This window comes from Myotis myotis, unplaced genomic scaffold (assembly GCF_014108235.1).
Source record: "Myotis myotis isolate mMyoMyo1 unplaced genomic scaffold, mMyoMyo1.p scaffold_m19_p_2, whole genome shotgun sequence".
In the NCBI taxonomy this organism is placed as follows: domain Eukaryota; kingdom Metazoa; phylum Chordata; class Mammalia; order Chiroptera; family Vespertilionidae; genus Myotis; species Myotis myotis.
This window is the reverse complement of record NW_023416324.1, coordinates 53855517-53877936: the sequence shown is the minus strand read 5'-3', so window position 1 is coordinate 53877936 and position 22420 is coordinate 53855517. Positions and strand designations below refer to the sequence as shown.

At 39.2% G+C, this 22420-nt stretch overlaps 1 protein-coding gene across 1 annotated transcript in view; it reads left to right on the top strand.

Annotated features, from left to right (window-relative positions):
- Positions 1 to 22420, top strand: part of SLC44A5 (solute carrier family 44 member 5) — a 90745-nt gene that overhangs the window by 18598 nt on the left and 49727 nt on the right. Inside the window, exons 3-6 of the mRNA XM_036348455.1 lie at positions 3359 to 3443; positions 12229 to 12313; positions 18965 to 19093; positions 20192 to 20252. Coding sequence (XP_036204348.1) covers positions 3359 to 3443; positions 12229 to 12313; positions 18965 to 19093; positions 20192 to 20252 — 360 coding nt within the window. The remainder of the gene's footprint in view (positions 1 to 3358; positions 3444 to 12228; positions 12314 to 18964; positions 19094 to 20191; positions 20253 to 22420) is intronic.

Genomic DNA, 22420 nt, shown 5'->3' with positions numbered 1-22420 from the left:
ACGACTTCTGTGCCAGAGGCTGCATGGAGAGAGGTGTAGCAGCAGCTATTACACACAGCCACCTGCCACACTTCCAAACCACAAAATCAACAAAGAGCATTCCTCCCCTGACACTTCTATCTTTGCCCGAGGCATCATATCCTTCCCAATCACTCTCCCTCCTCAGCCAAGTACAAAGCTCTTTTCAAATGACAGAGGCTCCAAAAGTACCTGTGTCATCTCCTTTCCTACATCTGTGCCCAACATACTGCTGACCCTCACATAGCTGCTCTCCTTGTTGTCCCACTGTGAACAAGCTTTTTGCTAGTCTATCCTTTAGCAGCAGCATTACAGCTACTAGAGTCTAGTAGTGGTTAAATCGTGGGCCTGGGAGAGCAACACACCTAACTTCAAGCCCTGTTTATGCCTCTTGAAAGCTGTGTGATCTTGAGAAGTAAATAAAACTCTGAACTACAGTTTCCTATAAAGTTAGTTATCTACTTCATAGGATTATTGTGAGACTGATATAGAGTTACTGTGAGACTCAACTGAGACAATGGGTACAATGCATTTAGCATAGTATCTGGCACATGGTGAGCAATTAATTAATCGGAAACTCGCATTTTTAGACTATTTCCTCAATCTAACATTCTTCCCTACTCCTGGCCACCTGTCTAAATCCTGGTAATTTTTCTGTATTTCTCAGGTTCCACTTCTTCTCTAAGCCTTCTACAAACTTGATTCTTTCCTTTTAATGTGTTTCTTGAGAACTCTGACATAAACAATGCTGGGATTAACCTCTAGTACAGGATACATACCTGTCATGTCTAATTCTTTGATTGAGGACGAAAAGAACACACACACGTGCGCGCGCGCACACACACACACAGTATATATGTAGTAGAAGCTGCCGACACCCCACTCCTCATCCCCTTGGCCCTTCTGAGTTGGCTTGCAGCCCACTGGTTCCTCAGAAGGTCCCCAGCAGGCGGGAGTCAGTGCTGCCCACAACAGCATCCCACTTGTTAGCGTGCCCTTTACTGCTTTGCCTCCTTCCCTGGATCACTTTTCCTCACAGCCATTTAAGCTTCCTGGAATCACTTCTCAAATTAACTATTTGCATCAAAGTTCTCGTCTCAATGTTTGGTTTTGGTGAAACCCAGATAAGACAGGAACTAACATGACCGACTTCACACTCTATGTCAGGCATTCTGCTTTCACCATCTTTCATATTCTCCACATTCTTATGAAGCTGGGTATTCTTATACCCATTTTATGGTTACAAATTAGAAAACCAAGACTCAAAGCAATTAAGTGACTTGTTCAGGGTCATAAATATATTAATTAGCATATCCAAATGCTTCTTTAGGTTCCCATCTCCAAATTAATAATGGTATGGAAAAGAAATAAAACATTTCAGGATAAAGTTAAACATATTATAGAAAATAAAGTCAGGTAAAAATTAGATCTTATTCCTCAGTTTAGCCAAAGTGTGACAAACTAAGATTTAAAACTAAATTTAATGAAATCATGTCTGGAGACATAGATGTTGAACGCTTAGATGTCATTTAAATGCCTTATTTATAGTCCACTTTCTTTATTCTGGGAAATAAAAGTGGGAAGATATGGCAGTGGAGTGATGCCCAAATGAGTCAGATTTTATAAGAAGCTATTAGAAGATGAAATTGATTTGACCTCTAGAACATTTGAGAAAGAATTAGACAAAGGGGACTTTCCTGGGTATTTAGAGACTAAAAGGAAAGGCTTAGATGGATGAGAAAAATTGAGAAACATTTCTCTACCATATTAAAATTCTCATTCAGAATTGATTTCTTTAATCTTTCTAAGTCACATTGTCCATGTATATAAGGCTTATTGAATTATAATATCAACTGTCAAACCCAGTGAATGTGGGTAAGGAGATAGCTGGGAAAATGTTAAGGGAAGCAAAGGACAAAGAGATATGTTGTCCATTTAGAGACAAGTATTAGCTGACCAATGCATTTCCTAGAGTTTTAAAATCTATATTAGTCAAATTGGAGAAGTTAGAAATAATCAGTTAGAATTAGGGAATATTACCCAATTTAGTTAATGCATGTTATTTTCTGTGGTTCTGTAGTCTAGCTGTCAAGTAAAGTTTGTACTTTTTGGAAAATCAGATTGATGAGTTTGTATGAGATAGAGCCAGGGTCTTCAGAGAAAATAGAACTGAGTCTTCAGTTTTCATGAACTTTTAGAACACTTGATATTTATAGTAAGCCTTGAGATGATCAGACAGGGTACAGTAAATCTTTATTATGTACTAGAGGCCCAGTGCACAAATTCATGCACAGGAGTGTGGTAGAGAGGGGAGAGGGGTCTTTCAGCCTGGCCTGCACCCTCTCACAATCCGGGACTCCTTAGGGGATGTCTGTCTAAACTGGCAGTTGGACATCCTTCTAACAATCCGAGACCGCTGGCTCCTAACTGCTCGCCTGCCTGCCTGATGCCCCTAACCACTCTGCCTGCCTGCCTGATCACCCCTAGCCACTCTGCCTGACAGCCTGATCACCCCTAACCACTCTGCCTGCCTGCCTAATCACCCCTAACCACTCTGCCTGACAGCCTGATCACCCCTAACCACTCTGTCTGCCTGCCTGATGCCTCTAACTGCCTCTGCCTGCCTGTCTGATTGACTCTAACCACTCACCTTTTTGCCTGATCACCCATAACCACTCACCTGCCTGCCTGATCACCCCTAGCCATCTCTGCCTCAGCCCCCACCACCACAGCTTCGTCTGGAAGGACGTTCAGAATGACATTCAGAAGGTTGTTTGGCTATCCAGTCTAATTAGCATATTATGCTTTTATTATTATAGATTGCCTGTGAAGTTGCTACTGTTTGCCTTTTTTAATGTCACATGAAATCATAAAAAAACCTAATCAGTTTGAATTGGGCATTATAGTTTCCTTCCTTTAAATTTTTAAGTGTTTTCACTTATGCATAACCCAAAAGAATGACATCACATTATTTACTGTAAATTTATTAGCTCTGCTATGAAGTCATTTAGTTTTGAGCTCTCAAAAAAAAATGACTTCAAGCTTTTGTAGTGTGCCTCTAATTCACATTTTAATAAATGTCATTTTCTAAGTGCATTACCTCATGCTTTGGCTTCAATCCAGAGGCATACCGAGAGAATAAGAGAAATGTGCTTTCTGACTGGTTCATCCATATTTTATTTTACTTTTCATTAAGAAATTACTCTTTGAAGGAAATCAATAATCTTCTCTGACTGAGGGGAGAGGTTAGAATGTTGCAGTGGTGCATTCTAATTTCTCACGTACACTGCTTTCAGCCAGCTGTTGCTGATAGAGTGCTTGTCCTTTCTCGTTCCTGCAGCCTGGGTACATGGCGACCCCAGAAGAGTGGCTTACCCTACAGACAGCAAGGGCCACTTTTGTGGCCAGAAGGGCACCCCCAATGAGTGAGTATGGCCACCTTTGCTTTGTCTGATTTTACTGTTTAAGCTACAACCTGGAAACCACGTTTGCATTCATCTTACTGGACTTCTTAACAAGATTGAAATTCAAAAGGAAGGCCTTCCCTCCACGTTTTCCTGAAACAGTTTATAAGCAGTTGGAGAGTTTCATACTATATGACGTAAGACAAGATGTCACTATTATACAGCATTTTGTTAGATTGCATGAAGATGTTGCTTAATGAAAATATAATGGTAATGGATGAGTTGGACCAGTGATTTCATCAGAAGCCATATTTTAAAGTGCCTTATGAAATGGCTTTTGGAAGGCTGAGTTCTGAGTAGCTGTTAAAAAGCTAGAGATTAAAAAGCTGTTGTTAGATTTGTGTTTGCTGTAATTAAATCACTCTGATAAATCACTCCCCCTCTCAAGTGAGGAGCCAACCCAGAAAGTCCTCTATGTGTGGTAGACTTTTCAAGGCAATGACCTTAAGTAGCAGAAACAAGCAAGGACCAAGGTTCCATCAAATTCCTTTCCAGTGTTAATTGAAACAGAAAAAGTTTTTTCTTTTATTTCTTTACTTTAAGAAAGCAAAACAAAAACATAAATCTCACACTTTAAGAAAATTTTGCCTTCTTTCCCACTAGTAATTGGAGTTGTTACTAGATCTGGTTCTTTATAACCAATTCAGTTTCTATAAAAGCTGGTACTGAATGGATAAAATCCAAAGCAACAACAGTCCCTGTCCTCCTGCCACCACCAACAGCAAATAAGGCTCAGAACGCTTTGGTGAGTTTCCCACCCACAACTGTGGAGCATATTATTTGAGATACACAGATTTTAAAAATAGATTCAGGAAGGTGTTAACAAAATTCATAGAGTAGAATTTTTATAGACAACTAAGAGAACCTAAAATTTGGGTGGGAAGGAGACCCTCAATCATGTCAAGTTGAGTTTATAGTGGACAAATTGACTCCAACAAAAGGTCTTCGTTGCCTATTAGAGACAACTAGACTGAACTCTGATCTAGGGTGGTAATTCTTATTTTAACCTCAGCAACTAAAAACATCCTAGGCAATGACAACAGACACTTCACCCTATGAAGGACAAATAGAGCACCAAAAAGTAATAAAAATCTCTAAGTCTCTAGTTCTGTAAAATAGGCAATTTTTAAAGGTCTCCTGTAGGGATAAAATTATTTGCCCATATACATGTGATTTTATTTCTGGGCTCTCAATTCTGTTCAATTGGTCTGTGTGTCTCTTTGTCCACCAGTACTATACTGTTTTGATTATTGTAGCTCTATAGTATAATTTGAAGTCAGGTGGTGTGATACCTCCAGTTTTTTTCAGTATTTCTATGGCTATTCAGGGTCATTTGTGGTTGCATACAAATCTGGTGATTTCTGTGTTCTATTTCTTTAAAAAATGACATTGGTTAAGACCTGGGGTGGGGGCTGGATCGAGAGGGTAAGGGTGGGGGAAAGGAGGCCATCTGTAATACTGTTAACAATTAAAAAAATATACAGGGTGTTTCAAAAAATGTATACACACTTTAACAGCTAAAGCTCAATTTTGAAAATGAAACGTATTTTAATATACACTGCCTTTATAATTCCAAATGTATCTACATTTTTTGGGACACCCTATATATAAAAAACATTCTCATCACAATAAAAAATTCTAACTATGTGAAGTGGTAAATGTTAACTAAACTTCTAGAAATTACTAGGTCCCTGGTGCATGAAATTCGAGCAAGGGGGAGGGTGTCCCTCAGCCTGGCCTGCATCCTCTCCAATCTGGGACCCCTCGCAATTCTAGGACTGCTGGCTCCTAGCCACTCACCTGCCTGCCTGCCTGATCACCCCTACCACTCTGCTTGCTGGATTGATCAACCCCAACTGCCCACCCCTGCCGGACTGATCAACCCCAACTGCCCCTCTACCCCGTTGACCTGATTGCCTCCAACTGCCCCCTCCCCCTGCCAGCTTGCTCTCCCCCAACTGTCCCCCCTGCTGGCCTGCTCCCCACCAAATGCTCCCTGCTGGCCTGCTTGCTCCCAACTGCCCCTCTTCACTGGCATGCTTTCTCCTAACTGCCCCTCCGCCAGCCTGCTCACCCCCAACTGCCCCCGCCTCACTGGCCTGATTGCCCCTAACTGCCTCTGCCTCGGCCCCGCCCCCATGACTTTGTCCAGAAGGTCTCACAGTCTAATTAGCATATTTCTCTTTTATTAGTATAGACTAGATGCCCGGTGCACAAAAATTTGTGCATTCGGGGAGCTCCCTCAGCCCGGTCTGTGCCCTCTTGCAGTCTGGGACCCTTCGGGGGATGTCCCTCTGGCAGCCCAGGAGCCCTCGGGGGATGTCCACTTGCCAGCGGGGAGCAGGCCTAAGCTGCAGTCGGACATTCTTAGCACTGCTGACGAGGCGGGAGAGACTCCTGCCACCACCGCTGTGCTTGCAGCCGTCAGTGTGGCTTGTGGCTGAGCAGAGCTCCTCTTGTGGGAGCACACTGACCACCAGGGGGCAGCTCCTGCATTGAGCGTCTGCCCCCTGGTGGTCAGTGTGTGTCATAGTGACCAGTCATTCCCAGTCATTCTGCTGTTAGGGTCAATTTGCATATTACCCTTTTATTATATAGGATAGAGGCCTGGTGCACAGGTTGGGGCTGGCTGGTTTTCCCTGAAGGGTGTCCTGGATCAGGGTAGGGGTCCCGCTGGGGTGCTTGGCCAGCCTGGTGAGGGGCTGAGGGCCGTCTTCAGGCTGGCCACACCCCCTTCAGGATGGGGGTCCCCACTGGGGTGCCTGACCAGCCTGGGTGAGGGGCTGAGGGCTGTTTTCAGGCTGGTCAAGCCACCCAGTGGGGACCCTCACCCCATGGGAGTGTGGCCAGCCTGGGTGAGGGGCTGAGGGCTGTTTTCAGGCTGGCCACAGCCCCTTCAGTGTGGGGGTCCCCGCTGGGGTGCCTTTCCAGCCTGGGTGAGGGGCTGAGGGCCGTTTGGGGGCAGTTTGCAGGCCGGCCAAGCCCCAGGCTTTGTCTGGAAGAATGTCCAGAAGGTTTTCGGAAGATCTCCTGGTCTAATTAGCATATTACTCTTTTATTAGTATAGATTTGTACATATATATATAATCATTATGTTATACATCTTAAACTAGTACAATGTTATGCATCAATTACATCTCAATAAAACTGGAAAAATTAAGTAGTAACTAGACAATAAAAAAAAGAAATCATAGATTTCAATCTAGCATGTTTGGGGCAGTGTGCTACTTTAAGAATAATGTCTAATGCTAGCAAACCCACCTGAACCATTACACTCACCCTCACTATCTTTTCTCTAGTTAGGTTCTGGCACAAGACCTTGATGTATTGTCTTGGGTACTTAATCACTACCTGAATTACCCTGATTATAAATTTGTTGACTTCTTTATCTCCCCTTACTAGAACCAACATTTTTTAGGTCAGGGACTTCCTCTGTCTTTTTTACTGTTTGTATCCTCAGCCTCTGCAACATTGGCATTGTTAAATGAATGAGAATAAAGGGGTAGTACAGATAAGAGAGTAATTTGTTCCCAAGGTCCGTGTAAAAATCTTATCAAATTCACATAACAACACTGCTAAGTGGACATCATCATTATTTTTCTCATTTAGAAAATTAGGAAACTGAAATTCAGAAAGGTTAAAGTACTTATTCAGGTTCAACTGACTACTAAATGGCAAAAATAGCATGTTCTAACCCCAAATCCTGTACTTTTCAGGCTGCACATTGATAGATTGCAGTGACTTTGGTTTTCTATGTTACATGTTTAATCTAGTCCTAAAGATCTTAAACATAAACTGGCAAAAAATGTCATTAAATTTAAAAAACACACAAATAAATGAGAGAGAGAGAGAGAGAGAGAGAGAGAGAGAGAGAGAGAGAGAGAGAGATTCCATTTCAAAATGAAATGCATTTATCAGGATGTGTAAGCAATTTAGGCACCCCAAACAATTTAGTCCAGAAAATTCTTGTTAGTCTTGTAACAATTAGAGTATTTGTACTTGTTAGTGTCATGAAGTACTTTAGCCCCTTGATTCTCAACTCTCAAAGACATTTCTTGTCACTGAGCTTAAATTCCATGTTTAGAGATAGTGTGATAGTATTTGGGATGTGGGGTTTGGCAATTTTTTTTTGTTTTATTTATCCATGCCTAACCAAAAGGAGAAACACTGGGTGTTTTCTAAAATGTCAAAACAGATAAAAGAGAACCCTCAAGAGAAAATGGAGTGCTTTGTTGATGTGTAACTTTTTCTGCCTTTTAGATTTCAGAGAAGTTATTCATGATACTTGGGGGTGGTCCTTTTCTTCGAATTTCCACTAAAAAGTGAGAACTCAAGTGATTTTGATGCCACCTTCTGGCTACTACGAAAACTTCAGCTTAAAAAGAGCCCTTGCTGGTTTGCCTCAGTGGATAGAGCTTAGGCCTGCAGACTGAAGGGTCCCGGATTTTGATTCTGGTCAAGGGCACATGCCCAGGTTGTGGGCTCGATCCCCAGTAGGGGGCTTGCAGATGGCAGTTGATCAATGGTTCTCATTGAGAGAGATTGGTGTTTCTATCTCTCTCTCCTTCTCCCTTCCTCCCTGGAATAATAATAAGAAAAAAAAAAGGTTGTGTTAAAACAACTTTGAACATGTTCTGAAGCAGTCCAATTACCCAATCTGCGGTCTTCATATAGGGAAACAGGAAAGATGAAGAGGGCAAAGGTCTTCCATATAAGTTTTGTATCATTTTGGCATCTAAGTGAAGCAACATGTCCACTCTTACTAAAGAAAGAAGATCAGGTCTCTTGTGTAAATTTGCTCTACTGCTGTGTCAGTTTTCCAGAGAGGCCTCTGTTCTATGGGGTGAGGGGGGAGGGGGTGACAGCTGTTCTGGCTGCCAGATTTCAGGAACTAGAGGGTTGCTCTCTGTCAGACATTGGCTCTCAAAATGCCACAATATGAAAGGTTGTAGGCTGCGGTGCCACACCCCACAGAAGCCCTTATTATTCCCAGAAGGTTAATTCAACAAAAGAGGCCTCTATTTTGGCCTATTTATTTACTTACTTACTTACTTACTTACTTACTTACTTACTTACTTATTGTCTGGATGCTGGAATTCTCAGAAGCATAAAGGTGCTGATTTGCACTATAGATCTGTATATGAACTTTCCGTTAATCTCGTTTTTGGCCATATTTCTCTTAATTCTGAGTCCAACATATCTCATTATTTCTAACAGGCAAAATAATGTCCCACCCTTTTTGTAGCCTCTCTGGTGCATCCATCACTCCACACACTCTCATATGCTTTTCATCTTCCCCAAATTGTTGAACTCTCCTGTATAATTGTGAACAGACCCCATCCTCTGTACCCTTACCTGGAATGGTGAGGGGTTTTTTTTCCTGTTTTTACTTTTATCCTTTTATTTTCATGAGTCTTGGGAAAGAAGGAAGATGGGCTTAAGTGCATGGAGGATCATTTTAAGTGAGTAGTTTGCAGTTGCTTCTATTTTGCTGTTTCTTCTTTTTTAAAAATATATTTTTATTGATTTCAGAGAGAAAGGGAGAGGGAGAGAGATAGAAAGATCAATGATGAGAGAGAATCATTGATTGGTTGCCTCCTACACACCCCACACTGGGTATAGAGCCCGCAGCCTGGGCATGTGTCTGACTGGGAATTGAACCATGACCTCCAGGTTCATAATTTTTGCTGTTTCTTGGTGGAAATATAATTCAAGTTAAATGCCGAGTGGCTTCCTCAGTCACTCCCACAGAATTGCTCAGCTGCAACCATCACCATATACTTTGTACCTAAGCAATCAGAGATCCACTGACATTTAAGGCTACCAATAAGGCTACAATAGAACAACTACAAATTTGTTCTGAAAAAGCAAGGATTTTAAGATTTTGAAAAACACTTATCATGGAATTTGTCTCATGCATTCTATTACATTTGGTAATTACATAGAATGGGCTGAGTGCTGGCTAAGTGTTAGCAAAGTAGAAGAATAAAGATGAATAAGGTATAAACCTTTCCCTGGAGGATAGCACAATCCAGTGAATAGCTTGAGTTTATGTAGCATTTTGCAGGTTATAAATCAATTTTACCTATGGGGTCTCTCGACACTTACTGATTTACCATTCACAGTTTTAACTACTCCTGAGAGACTCCAGTGATCCATGACATGCATTAATTTACTCATTTGCTGAGGTACAAATTGGAGACACATGCACCACGAGGCTGTGTGGATGATATAGCTGCTCGGTGGTGGAAGAGCCCAGCTGACTCTGTGGAGTCCTGAGCAGCCTTGTGTGTGTTGTGCATGAATTTATAACCCGGTCTTGAGCCATCTGAACTCCATGGGATTACGAATAAGAAATGTGTTTATCTTCCCCCGTCATTGCGTTTAACAATGTCCTTTCACATCTCACTTTTCACTCTGGTATCTCAGGTGCTTTCCCGACACTCTGTTGTTAAAAAGTTCAATGTAGTCTCATGTACAATGTGAATCTCAGATCTTCCACTCCTCCAGCTCAGGTTTTAACTCTGCAAGGGAACTTAAAGTGGAAGAGAGGGCCTGGTCTACTATTTCCCTTCTCTTCCCTCTCTTCTGGTTCTAGCTCTTTCTTTGTGTTGTGAGGGGTGGAAGGAGGAGTGTCTGTCACTTTTTTGGTCACTGTCCTAGTCCCATATGGTGTTGCTACTGCTACTAAGATACAACTAACTAGCCATCACACATTCTCTTTGAGGTAAGCGCCCAATGCCTGACTCTCTCATGGTGTCCAAGTGGACATTCTCTGGAGAAGTCCTCACGGAATAGTTCTTTGATTTAAGAGATCAGCTTAGCTTGCCCTCCTCCCAACCCCTTTAATTTTATCGCTCATGATTCACCTCCAGTCTCTACCAGGATAATGCAAGCCCGTATATTTGACTGGGCATCCTCCCATACTGACTACTTCACACTCCCCTCTTCCTGCCCCACTGACTTTTTTCAGCTCTCTGTGGTCTCTTAGGGTCTCATTTCTCACGGCTAAAATGGGCACAGAGGGCTGACTTGTAAGTCTGCAACATAAGTGGTGTTCAATTGGAAAATGAGATGCACATCTGTCCTCCCTACAGGTACCTCGGTCTCTATGAGAGAGTCTCTCCGAGCCCTCTGTAATTTGGCACTAGGAAGAAACATTCACCCTATCAATGAGGAGAGGATGGAGAGTCCTCTTAAATGTGATCACTGCATCCTTCCACTCCATTGTCTGCAATCCTCCTCCTTTCCCCCATGTTTTGCTTATGTAGATAGGAGCAGGAAGGGGGTAGAAGCAATGCAAGGGTCTGGCCCACATTTTTTTTTTTTTTTTTTTTTTTTTTTGTGGAGAGCTTTATTTGTCCTGAGATTTGGATCCTAGTTGATAATTCTGAGTAAGTCGTAAAAGTATTATTCAACAGCCTGTTATATATTTTATGTTATGTATGTAGTCACATTAATTAACTGGGGACTTGATAAGGTGCTAGGAACATTCTCAAATGTTTAGGGCTTCTCTTAAAGTGTGGTTTATATGCCACCTTGATCTGAATCTACTGGGGAAACAGATCTGAATTCCTGGGATGCATACCCAGAGATCTGGACTCTCAAGGTTTGAGAAGGAGTCAGGAATCATGATTTTCAACAACCACCCCAGGTTTTACTGATGCATAGTCAAGTTGGACAAGCTCTTGTCCTGAGTTCCCTACACATTATTTTGTGTCCTGCCAACACCACTGTGAATTAGATAAGGCTGGTGTTATTCCACTATACTGCTGAGGAAATTGAGATTCAAAAGAGAACCATGATGCCCTGGCCAATGTGGATCAGTTGGTTGAGCATGGTCCCATGTTCCGAGAGGGTCGCTGGTTCTATTCCTGGTCAGGGCCCATACTGAGTTGCAGGCTCAATCCCCAGTAGGGGGCTTGCAGGAGGCAGTAAATTGATGTTTCTCTTTCTCTCTCTCCTTCCCCTTCCCCTCTCTCTAAAATCAAATAAAAAACGAGAGAGAGAGAGAGAGAGAGAGAGAGAGAGAGAGAGAGAGAGAGAGAGAGAACCATGGCTTGCCAAATGGCAGAATAATGCTTCACTCAGTGCTAGTGATAATGACTATCAACCTGTCCTATCACTCTGCCACTGACCATAATTTTTAACACAAAGGAAATGTTACTCTATTTATATATCTTTTTTTTCAGATTACCAAAGTAATACATGGTTTATTTTAGGAGATCCATAAAAGTATAAAAATTAACAAAGCAAATATAATTTCACAATTCAGATATAATTTGTTTCTGCATATCATGTTATACCTATTTTTTCAAAATGAAAATAAAGTCATATCTTAATACTCTTTAGTAACATGATTTCTAAAATTAATATATTGGGAATTCCTCCATCCATGGAATATTTTCTTCAACATTATATATAGTGACAATGAGTCTTCCATTTTATGGATGTAGAATTTTTTATTTAACCAATCCCCTATTGATAGGTGATTTGATTATTTCAACATTTTACATTACCAATGTTGCTTTAAATGTTAGGCAGTTTAAAAGGAAATTGGAGATTGTATTGCAGCTATCTAGAGAAAATGAAGTCAATTTTAAAGGTCATATTAAATTAAAAGTGTACAGAGTCTGAAGTGATATGGAACATTTCCATAGTCACTAGAAAAATTATTTTATGTTGTTCTTTTTTTAATTTATCATTAATGTTTAAAGTAATACAGATGATGTTGTTTTTTTAACAGGAACAAGAGCATTTTGTTTTATTTTAACCTGTTAAGCTGTACCAGTCCCTCCGTGATGATAAACCTACAGTGCCCTACTACACAGGTAAGGAAAAAGAAAAGAAAAGAAAAGCCTCGTTGGTATTGTAAGCAATTTTGACCATTGTTGGATGAAAAAATTCAGAAATTTCATTTGAGTTTTCTGTGTATGTCATGATGAATGTATGGAAAGTGGGAAGACATGAATATGAGCTTATGTTTGTTCATATGCAATCAAAATGAAGCAAGGATTAATCACTTTAGTATTGCCAAAGAACCTTGGTGATTATTTTGTCCAACCACCTATTTTTTTAAAATATATTTTTATTGATTTCAAAGGTAAAGGGAGAGAGAGAGAGAGAAAAGAGAGAGAGGAACATAAATGATGAAAAAGAATAATTGAATCATTGATTAGCTGCCTGCTACACACCCAACACTGGGGATGGAGCCCGCAACCCAGGCATGTGCCCTGGCTGGGAATTGAACCATTACCTCCTGTTTCACAGGTTGATGCTCAACCACTGAGCTACATTAGCCAGGCCACCTATTTTTACAAATGAACAAACTACAGCCCAGAGAAGTGGAGGTATTTTTCTCCAGATTAGTATTATAAAGAGTAAAGCTAGGAACTGTAAGTAACAAACCTCAGTTTTTCATTGACTTAATGAAATCAAGTTTCTTTTTAGCCATGGAACAGAATAAGACTTAGTGGCCAATGGGGATTCTTCTCTAGGCTTCTTTCATCTGATGGCTCTACCATTCCCTAAGTCCTCAGCATCTGCATCCATCTGCCAGAAGGAAACAGAGAGGATGAATAAAGCACCCCTGCTCTTAAATGCCTTGGATCAGAAGTGTCACACAATGCATTTCTACTCATATGCCATCGACCCATTAGTTTTATATGTTCACATCTGATTCAAGAAGAAAGGATTCAAACAAGGTAGTTGTGGGCCGAACAGCCTTCTCTGTGCCATGAAACAAGAGGCACACATTTCAATGAGCAGTTAGTTGTGTCTTCATAGTTAAACCCTCTGTCCTCCAAGAGTCCCATATAGCACTGTCTTTAACCCAAAGTCCAGGATCTATGGGTGATGCAGGTCTCAACACTTAATGAACAATGGGGTTGGGACTAAGAAAATTAGAGTACAAACTCTCATCAGAAAGGAAGGAATGATAAATACACTGGTGCATGGCAGTAGGGAAGAGTCCTTTATTTGACGTGTTCTTTGAGAGGAGCTTCCTAATCCACTGCATCCAATTATCCCTCGCTGGAAGGTTGTTTCCTGTTCATTAGCCTCCAGGCCACACTATTGCCCAGCACTGGAAATATGCTCTCTTGAGGACCATATAGCTTTAAAGCTCTTTTCCTATTGTGCAAGTTTTAGTACCTCAAACATTATTTTAACAGTCAAAGGCCTTTTTAGGTTGGCTTGTGAATTCATTGGCAGTACAACTGCCTCAAGAACTTAGTAGCTACTGATTTCCGTCTTTTTGGCTCCATGTGCCAGGAAACCACACCCAGAGAGAGATCTTTCCTAGAATCTGTTTATTGATTTGCTTTCTTTCTTTCTTCCTCATCTCTGTCAAAGACTTTTGATATCTTATTTCCTGCTGAAACTGAAACCAACTTGGTATATTGGCATCTTAGTTCTGTGACCACCTCTGCCACAGACCTTGTTTTGCATTAGAGCCACCCACTACCAAGGTCAAATCCTTGATCTTGTCAGTACCGATAATTACCACCCTTTGTCATAACTACTTCAAATATCCCACAGTCTGATCATGTCAGTCTCTCTAACATTTTAATGATTCTTCTACCTCACCAGGACCTACTAACCACTGATCCTGACCCCTCCAAAGTGTCCTTCAGTTCCCTCATGCTTTCATCTCCCTCTTTACTTGACTTATATTCCATGGTCCCTCTTTAAAATCACTCCCTTATGGAAACCCTCAATTTCTATGTCCCCCTCACCTCATTGTACTTCCCTGACAAAACTTCATCCCAGGCTAAATGCAGCTCACACACAAAAGTCCTTTAAATTCAGGATGACTAACCTCAAGTGGGCTCTCATTGCTGTGCCACAACCGCACTATAGACCCCTTCCCATTTGCTAGCCTACTGTGGTAGAAACACTCTCACACCTTTTCCTCTCACCTCCAAGATCTCCTTCCCAATATCCATGGCAGCCTCTGACTTTGCCTCCTATTTAACTGAGAAAGTATAAACATTCAGAAGACAACTTTTTAAAAAATATATATTTTACTGTTTTTTTTACAGAGAGGAAGGGAGAGGGATAGAGAGTTAGAAACATCTATGAGAGAGAAACATTGATCAGCTGCCTCCTGCACACTCCCCACTGGGTATGTGCCGGCAACCAAGGTACATGCCCTTGACCAGAATCGAACCTGGGACCCTTGAGTCCACAGGCCGACGCTGTATCCACTGAGCCAAACCGGTTAGGGCCAGAAGACAACTTTTAAAAGCTCCCACACTGACATCCACTTGTGCCTTCAATTTTGTCTCACATACTCAAACACACCACTCTAGAAATTTCCTATTTTTTTCTTTTTATTAATATTTCCTTCTCTACTAAATCATCCTGATCCTTCTCCAGCAACTTCTCTGTATCTTTGTGCCCCTCCCCCATTTTTTTTTGTAAAACTCTTCAAAAGTATATGCCTAAATCCTTCTCATTCTCATTCAGGCTTTTACTGCTACTCCAATCTCCTCCAATTGATAACATTTACTTCCATATTATTAAACCAGTGGTCAATTCTCAATCCACACTTACTTGATCTAACAGCATTGTTTAATCAATCCCTCTTCCTTAAAATGCTTGCTTAGTTCATTTGGCTTCCAGTGTACAACATTTTCTAATATTTCCTCCCAACTCTCTGGTTACTCCCTATCAGTCTCCTTTGCTGGTTTCTGTTCATCTTTCCAACATCTTCTAAGCATTGGAGTTCCCTCCTCCACCAAACTCATTCTTCTGTGAAATCTACATTTACTTCTCTGATGGTCTCATCTAGTCTTGTGTTTTCACACCCTCTATATGCTGCCTTCCCTAATTTATATCTCCAAATAAGTCTGCTGCCTTAACTCTAGATCATTATATCCAGCCACTGAAGCAATGTCTCTACATGGATATTTAGTTGGCAGGTCAAATTAATATGTGCAAAAACTCAATTCCTAATTTTTTTCATCCCTACAATTGTTTCTCAACACCAATAATTTTTCCTATTTCAAGTAAGGACATCTCTGAATACCGTGAAATGGAATACTTTTTTATTCCACTTTCTCTCACCCTCATGTTTGAGCTGCCAGCTAATTCCTCCTGTCTCCATTGAAAATATACCCTGGACCACACTACTTTTCACCACCTCTTCTTTTTTTTAAGTGTTTCATAATTTTTTTATGGTTCTAGATAAGCTCAGTGACCTCCTGACTGGTCTCTCTGCCTCTACCCTCAAAACCCCAACCCCTTACAGTATTTTTTCCACCCAGCAGCCAGTGTGATCCTGTTATAAATATAAATCACATGTCTCTCCTTTGTTCACTCCCAGCCCCACAGCTTCTCAAGTTACTCAGATTAAAAGCCAAAATTCTAACAATGGCCTACAAGACCCTTTACTGGCTGCCTGGCTCTCCGACTGCACAGGCTGTACTCTCCCTCTGGTCCCTGCTCTGGGATCATACTGGCCATCTGTTGTCTTCAAAGGATCCAGGAAAAAGCCTGCCTCAGAGCCTTAGATTTTGCTGCTCTCCCTGCCTACAGTGCTCTGTCTTCAGGTGCCTACGGCTTGACTACTAGTGTTCTTCAAGTCTTTCTTCAATTGTTACCTTTTTAGAGAGGTCTTCCTTGACTACCTATTTAAAATGGGAATCCCACCCAGCGAACTTTCACCCTCCAGCCTCCTTTCTAGTTTTATTTTTTTCCATAGCATTTATTACTATCTTTTAACAAAGAATTTTACTTATTTGTTGTTATCTGTCTCCCCCTACTAAAAGGTAAACTGCTTGGGGGCAATAATTTTTATCTGCTTTGTTCATTATTATATCCCCAGTGCCTAGAACAGGCTCAGAATAGGTGATCAGTAAATCTTTGTTGAATCGAATGAATGAATGAATGAATGAATGAATGAAGGAAGGAAGGAAGGAAGGAAGGAAGGAAGGAAGGAAGGAATTAATATCTTCCTACTCCCAGTCTAGGCATTTTTCTGTTATAATATATAAATCTATCATTCCAATGATGAAACAAAAAATAAATCCTTGTACATTATGCTTGTTTATAGTTTCGTAAATTATTTACTAGATCATTATTTCTTCATAGCTAATGTAGTGGTTTAACCTTCAACGTAACTCTCTCTTTCACTCACCAAATTATAATTTGTATTAGAATGCTAAAACCTAAATGAATTGAAGATGTAGTAAGTTACTGATGAAGAACTACTACATTCATAGTGCCCCTTTGTGGTTACTCAAAGAATCAGAACTGAGTCAGAATATAATTTAACTGTCAGTAATTCAGACTTACTTTTAGTCTGCCAGGCAGTAGTTTATCTATTGATCCAAGCCATATTTTTATGTATTTTGTTGTTTGTTAACTGTCAGCATGGTCCAGACATGTTTCAAAAGCATTTGAAGGACAGAGTGTGATCAATTATGATACTCAGCCTCAATGTGACCTTCATTTTTGGCTAATTACATGTTGATTGCTACAGTACCCTCTTTAAAGTGAACAAATTGGTCTGATAGAAATAGAGAGTAAAGAGCAGTTGCTATATTGTTTTTTAACAGTTCATTTTGTGTCTGGGATGAAATTTGATGTGCTTCTCTTTAACAAACCACTTTTATACCATTTAATTACTCTCTTTTATGTGTTGCATACACAGGACTTTTATCTATGTAAAAGTATACATCGTATGTGTATCTGTTTATAAATATACAAATCATCGTGGTCCCAATTCAGTAATTCTTACCATCATTTAAAGCCTGAGAAAGCATTAGTACTTTCAGTATTCACTTTTATAAATCCATTTAAATATATCCACTAGGGAACTAGTTTAGTATTCTTTCAAAGTCATTTAGTAAATTATCAAAGTAAAAATTTCTGTTAGGTGGCTCCTAATATGTTAATAATTTATTCAGTTTAGCTGTAATCAGAGTGAGCTTTTGACATTTGCATTAATATAAACCTTGCCTTCTTCCAAGAAAAAAAGTGAGCATATTAGATGTTGTGAATGTCCCTAAATGGTTCTTCAACTTTTGTAAAGATACTTGTGAAACTTCTGATAATCCCTCTAGAGGTGTATGAGTTTGTGTATGTGATTGTATGTGTGTGTACACATGTGTGTATGAGAGACTGAGAAAGAGAAAATACATATGGAGATGTGAATATGGAGATGGGTTGTTAAAACTTCTAGAATGAATTAGACTGCTGCTACTACAAAACAATATCAACTATGAGATTTTAGGTGTTCATTTAGTTATCCACCTACTACCTTATCTTTGGGGCCAACACCAAATGGCCTGTGTACGGCAGAAACATGGCCCAAAGCTGAGAAGATGTGAGCTCAGCAGCAGTGTTTCTACCTAACTGCCATTGGAAGGTGAACTAGCATCTGCCAGTAAGAATAGTTAGCAAAGTGTACAGCCCGGAGATGGAGCAAGTCACAAGGAGGAACGAAGGTGAAGGAGAGAATGTGCAAGAATTGACTTCAACTCTCATGACTTAATATGATTTCTTTCTTCCTTTCTTTCCCTTCCTTCCTTCCTTCCTTCCTTCCTTCCTTCCTTCCTTCCTTCCTTCCTTCCTTCCTTCCTTCCTTCCTTCCTTCCTTCCTTCCTTCCTTCCTTCCTTCTGTTCTTTTTTTACAAAGAAAAACAAAACCAATAGAGTGCATCTTTTGTAATTCTAGTTTCTCTCTGTGGAGTTACTAATTGGATTTCAGTCACTCCATGATAGCTCTGCAGACTAGCACAGGGATCTGGTTTGGCATTAATAGGTCCCCAAAGTTGATTAACATGAAATAATTGCATCGGTGACCTCTCTGCCCACATGTGACTAGTGTTGCTAAAAGACTATAATAACAATTGATTGCCATGAATAGCCCTCATTTTGTTAGTTTCTAATAGTAACAAAACCTCAATTATGTTTTGAGAATTCAGTGGCACTGATAGTTATTAGTAGCATAAGTTATCAATTTTTGGAGCATTTTTAATCATCATTTTATTCAAATATAGGAAAGGTAGCAAGTTTCTAACCCTGAAAATGTATACACTACACAGGAAAAATTGCCAAAATATTAATAAGTTTAATGGGTTGTTACAATCAATTTCCTGGTGGTGATATTCTACTATAGTTATGCAAATTATTACCATTGGGCAAAACTGGGTGAAAAGTATGTGGACTCTGTTGTTTCTCAGGGCCGCATGTAGATCTACAATTATCTGAAAATCAGAAGTTAAAAATAAGTCCATCATTGACAGCATCTTATTGTTTTAACAGAACATCAGTGGGCAAGGAGTAGAGATTAACAATCAGTATATGAAATTTCATTTTTTACAATATGATTAGAAAGTTAATTTAGTTTCTTATATGGAAAATGGTGCTTGCTCTTAATCATGGTGGGTACTTTAGAAGTCTAACCTTATAGATACATCCTTGGTTTGTTTAGCTTAATTCAGTTCCCACCATTGTGTTCCTTTTCTTCATAGATCTGTGTCTCCAAGTGCCCAGAAAAATTTTTAACCTATTTAGAAATACAACTTCCATTCAAAAGAGACAAACACTCTTGGGAATATTATAGCCAGTTCTGCAAGTCCCCTATTTTTCATTCTGCAAAGGTATGTATGTTCAAGTTTATAAATTTAGAAAAGAATTTAACTTTTATTTCAATATCAAGTGTAGCATGAACATTTGTAACTAGACAAGCTCTCAAGTCTAGGAAATGATTACTAAAGAAGGTACCATTCCATTAAAACATGTGTACACATGCACGTATACATAGAAAAACACACATATCATTTATAGCATATTTTGTAGGCTTGCATATATTTTATATGCAAGATATAAGTCTGGAAAGTTAGCTTCAACTTTTCCCTGACACCAATAAATTCTCTCTTGGATGGAAGTTTTAGCTGTCAAGAGCTAAGAGTTAATGTCATTGGCAGTTAACATTTTATCAATCCGTTGATGAAGCCCCATGGTTAATTAATAACATGTAGAATTTTACTTCCAACTCCAGTTTCATAATTATTCATTTTTTTAAAATCCCCCAACCCTACCTAGGTTTATGATTTATAAGGGAATTTGAAAGCTTATTTAGTATTAATGGCTTCCAAATTAGAGAAGATATTGATTTTCCAGAAGAAAATTTAAAGATTAGAGGCTCAGTATGTGACTCATACATACTTTCTTTTTTTTAAAAAAAATATTTTTTTTGATTTCAGAGAGGAAGGGAGAGGGAGAGAGATATGGAAACATCAATAATGAGAAAGAGAATCATTGATCGCGGGCCTGCCTCCTGCACATCCCCTCCTGAGGATCAAGCCCACAACCCAGGCATGTGCCTTGACCAGGAATTTAACCTTGACTTTCTGGTTCATAGGTCAACGCTCAACCACTGAGCAACACTGGCTGGGCTCTTTTTAATTTTTTTTTTTTTTTTTAAGAGTTACATACTTTCAAAGTTGTGCCTTGCTTTCAGAGGGTCTGGTTTTATTATTGTTGATTCAATTGAATTTCAGTTAGGGCATTTAAGAGCATTTCTCAACCAAGTATATGAGTGTGATAATCTCACTATTACTTTTATTAGGGGAGTAATTTGGAATAATGAGATTATTATGCAACTGAACTTTTAATGGACAAGAGTTCTATATTGAGAGTAAAAGTTGTCATCACATAGCCTTTGAAATGTTAACATACTCTTCCTTCCATTTTAGTCTCTCTCAGAAATAGTAATGGATGATGAATGTCCAGCAGCGATTTTCCCAAGCAAACCTTGTAAGTGGTTATTATTTTACCATAGAAATACAGAATCTATGAAGAAGTTACTTAATTCACTCCCTCATTTCACAATGGGAGAAAATGAGGTCAGTAATATTACTAAGACTGGCTCAAGACCCCCGAGTTAATTAGGAAGGAAGCTAAAGGTAACACTCATTCTCCTGACACTAGCCAGGGCTATTTCCACTGGAGTTGTGTGAGTTTGGGGGTTTTGCTGCATAAACATCCACATATAAAAAAGATTGAAAATTGATTTTTGAAAGCCCAATCATATTGATTATCTGGTACTCTATCAACACACATAAGCACATACAGAAACAGACACTTACTGCATACTGACCCCTGAATTCAGTCAAAATGTTTGTTCAGAAATTGCTTTGGGAGTGATGGACAGACATATACTTTTCTTTATAATTTGAAATTTGAAATATTTATATGTCTCCTGATTAAATCAACATTTCATATCTTTAAAATTGATAAACTTTATTTAACTCTGTTTAGAAGAAGATGAAATAATCACTCATTTTCCTTTCTTACCGATATAATTCTAATTATAGAGAAAAATCATTACATAAAGGTGTTCATCACAATGTTATCCAAAAGGACCCCTTCAAAAAAAAAATAAAGAAAAAGGAAATACTCTAATGCCCAAGAGTAAGAGAATGCTCAAATAATTGATGAAATGTTTATTAAATGAAATATTTTAGAATTATTAAATATAAGTATTATGTAAAATTATAATGTTAAATGAAATACAAAATTCTATATGCATTAGAATGAAAAACATGTATAAATTAAAATAAAGAAAAAATTATTCAAAGCAAAAGATTGGAAAGGAATATGCCAATATATTAAGTGGTTGTTTTGGAGTGGCAAAACACTGGGCATTTTCTGTTTTCTTTTTCTCCATTTTTTTTTACAATGAGTATATGTTTCTTTTAACATGAAAGAAAGTCAATTCATCAGGGTTGAGTAGAAAGTCAGGTAAAAATTGAAGTAGCTACCACCAAACACAATGTCTCATAGGCTTCCCTCACTCTTTGCTTGGTCATTAATGACTCAAGCAAAGATATAAATTTCCCAAGCAGCTGCATTTTACCAGGAAGCAAGTGCACATTTTCCCAAACAGTTTTATTTTACTTAGGCAGCAAGTGTCTGTAGCAAAGAATAGTACAAATTTTTATGCAAAAAGGTAAAAATGAGTCATTAGTCACTGAAGATATAATAGGTATAAAAGTATAAGACATAGTCCCTGCCCTTACAGGTGCAATTTGGTTAAATCTCACAATATAAAATACAACGGTGATACATAAATGAATAAGACATAGTCCCTGCCAGTCTAGTGAACGGGACATTAAGGTAAATATTGCAATCAATGTGTATTCCCCCTAGTATGGGATTAAGTATAGTTACTTAATAGAATAGTATACAGCTAATAAAATTCACTCATTAAAGAGTTTATAAAAGGAAATGAGTAACCTGAAAAGAAAAAACACACGCAATGTATAATTATAACAACAACAAAAAAGCCCACAGTCTTGTAGGAGAAAGCCTGAAAGGAAAGTTACCAAAAGATATAATTCACCGTGGGTGAATTAATAAACTATGTATAGTTTGGTATCTTCCTTCATATTTTCTCTATTTTCCAAATATGCACTGGGCATATTTAGAATTGAAACTAGCAGATTAAGTGAGTAGTTGCCTAGAAATAATATTTAGAACAAACCTGGGGGATTCTGTAGGTAGACACAGCTATATTTAAAGAGTGGAAAGGGAAAGAGTGCAGGAGAGAATCCGGACATGTAAGGCAAAGAAGTGACTTTGGAAAGGCAGGGGTGGCCTACCATGTCAAAGACTCAGGAAAGCTAACTCATTCAACAGTAGATATTTACTGAGTTACACCATGCACCAAGCGCTGTGCTAGGTAATGGGTTCAAGTAGGATGAAGACTAAAAAATATTTGGAGGTATTGGGAATTAGGAAGTCTTTGGGATCACTGGGAAGACAATTTCCATGGAGTTGTGGGCACAAGTGTGATTGGGTTAAGAGGGAATAGAAGCAACTGCTAGACTACTATGTCAGCTATGCCAGAGAGTGGGAAGGGGAAAGACAGGGAGGCTAATGAGAATTCAGTGGCACTTGAAGGAATCAACCATATAATATTC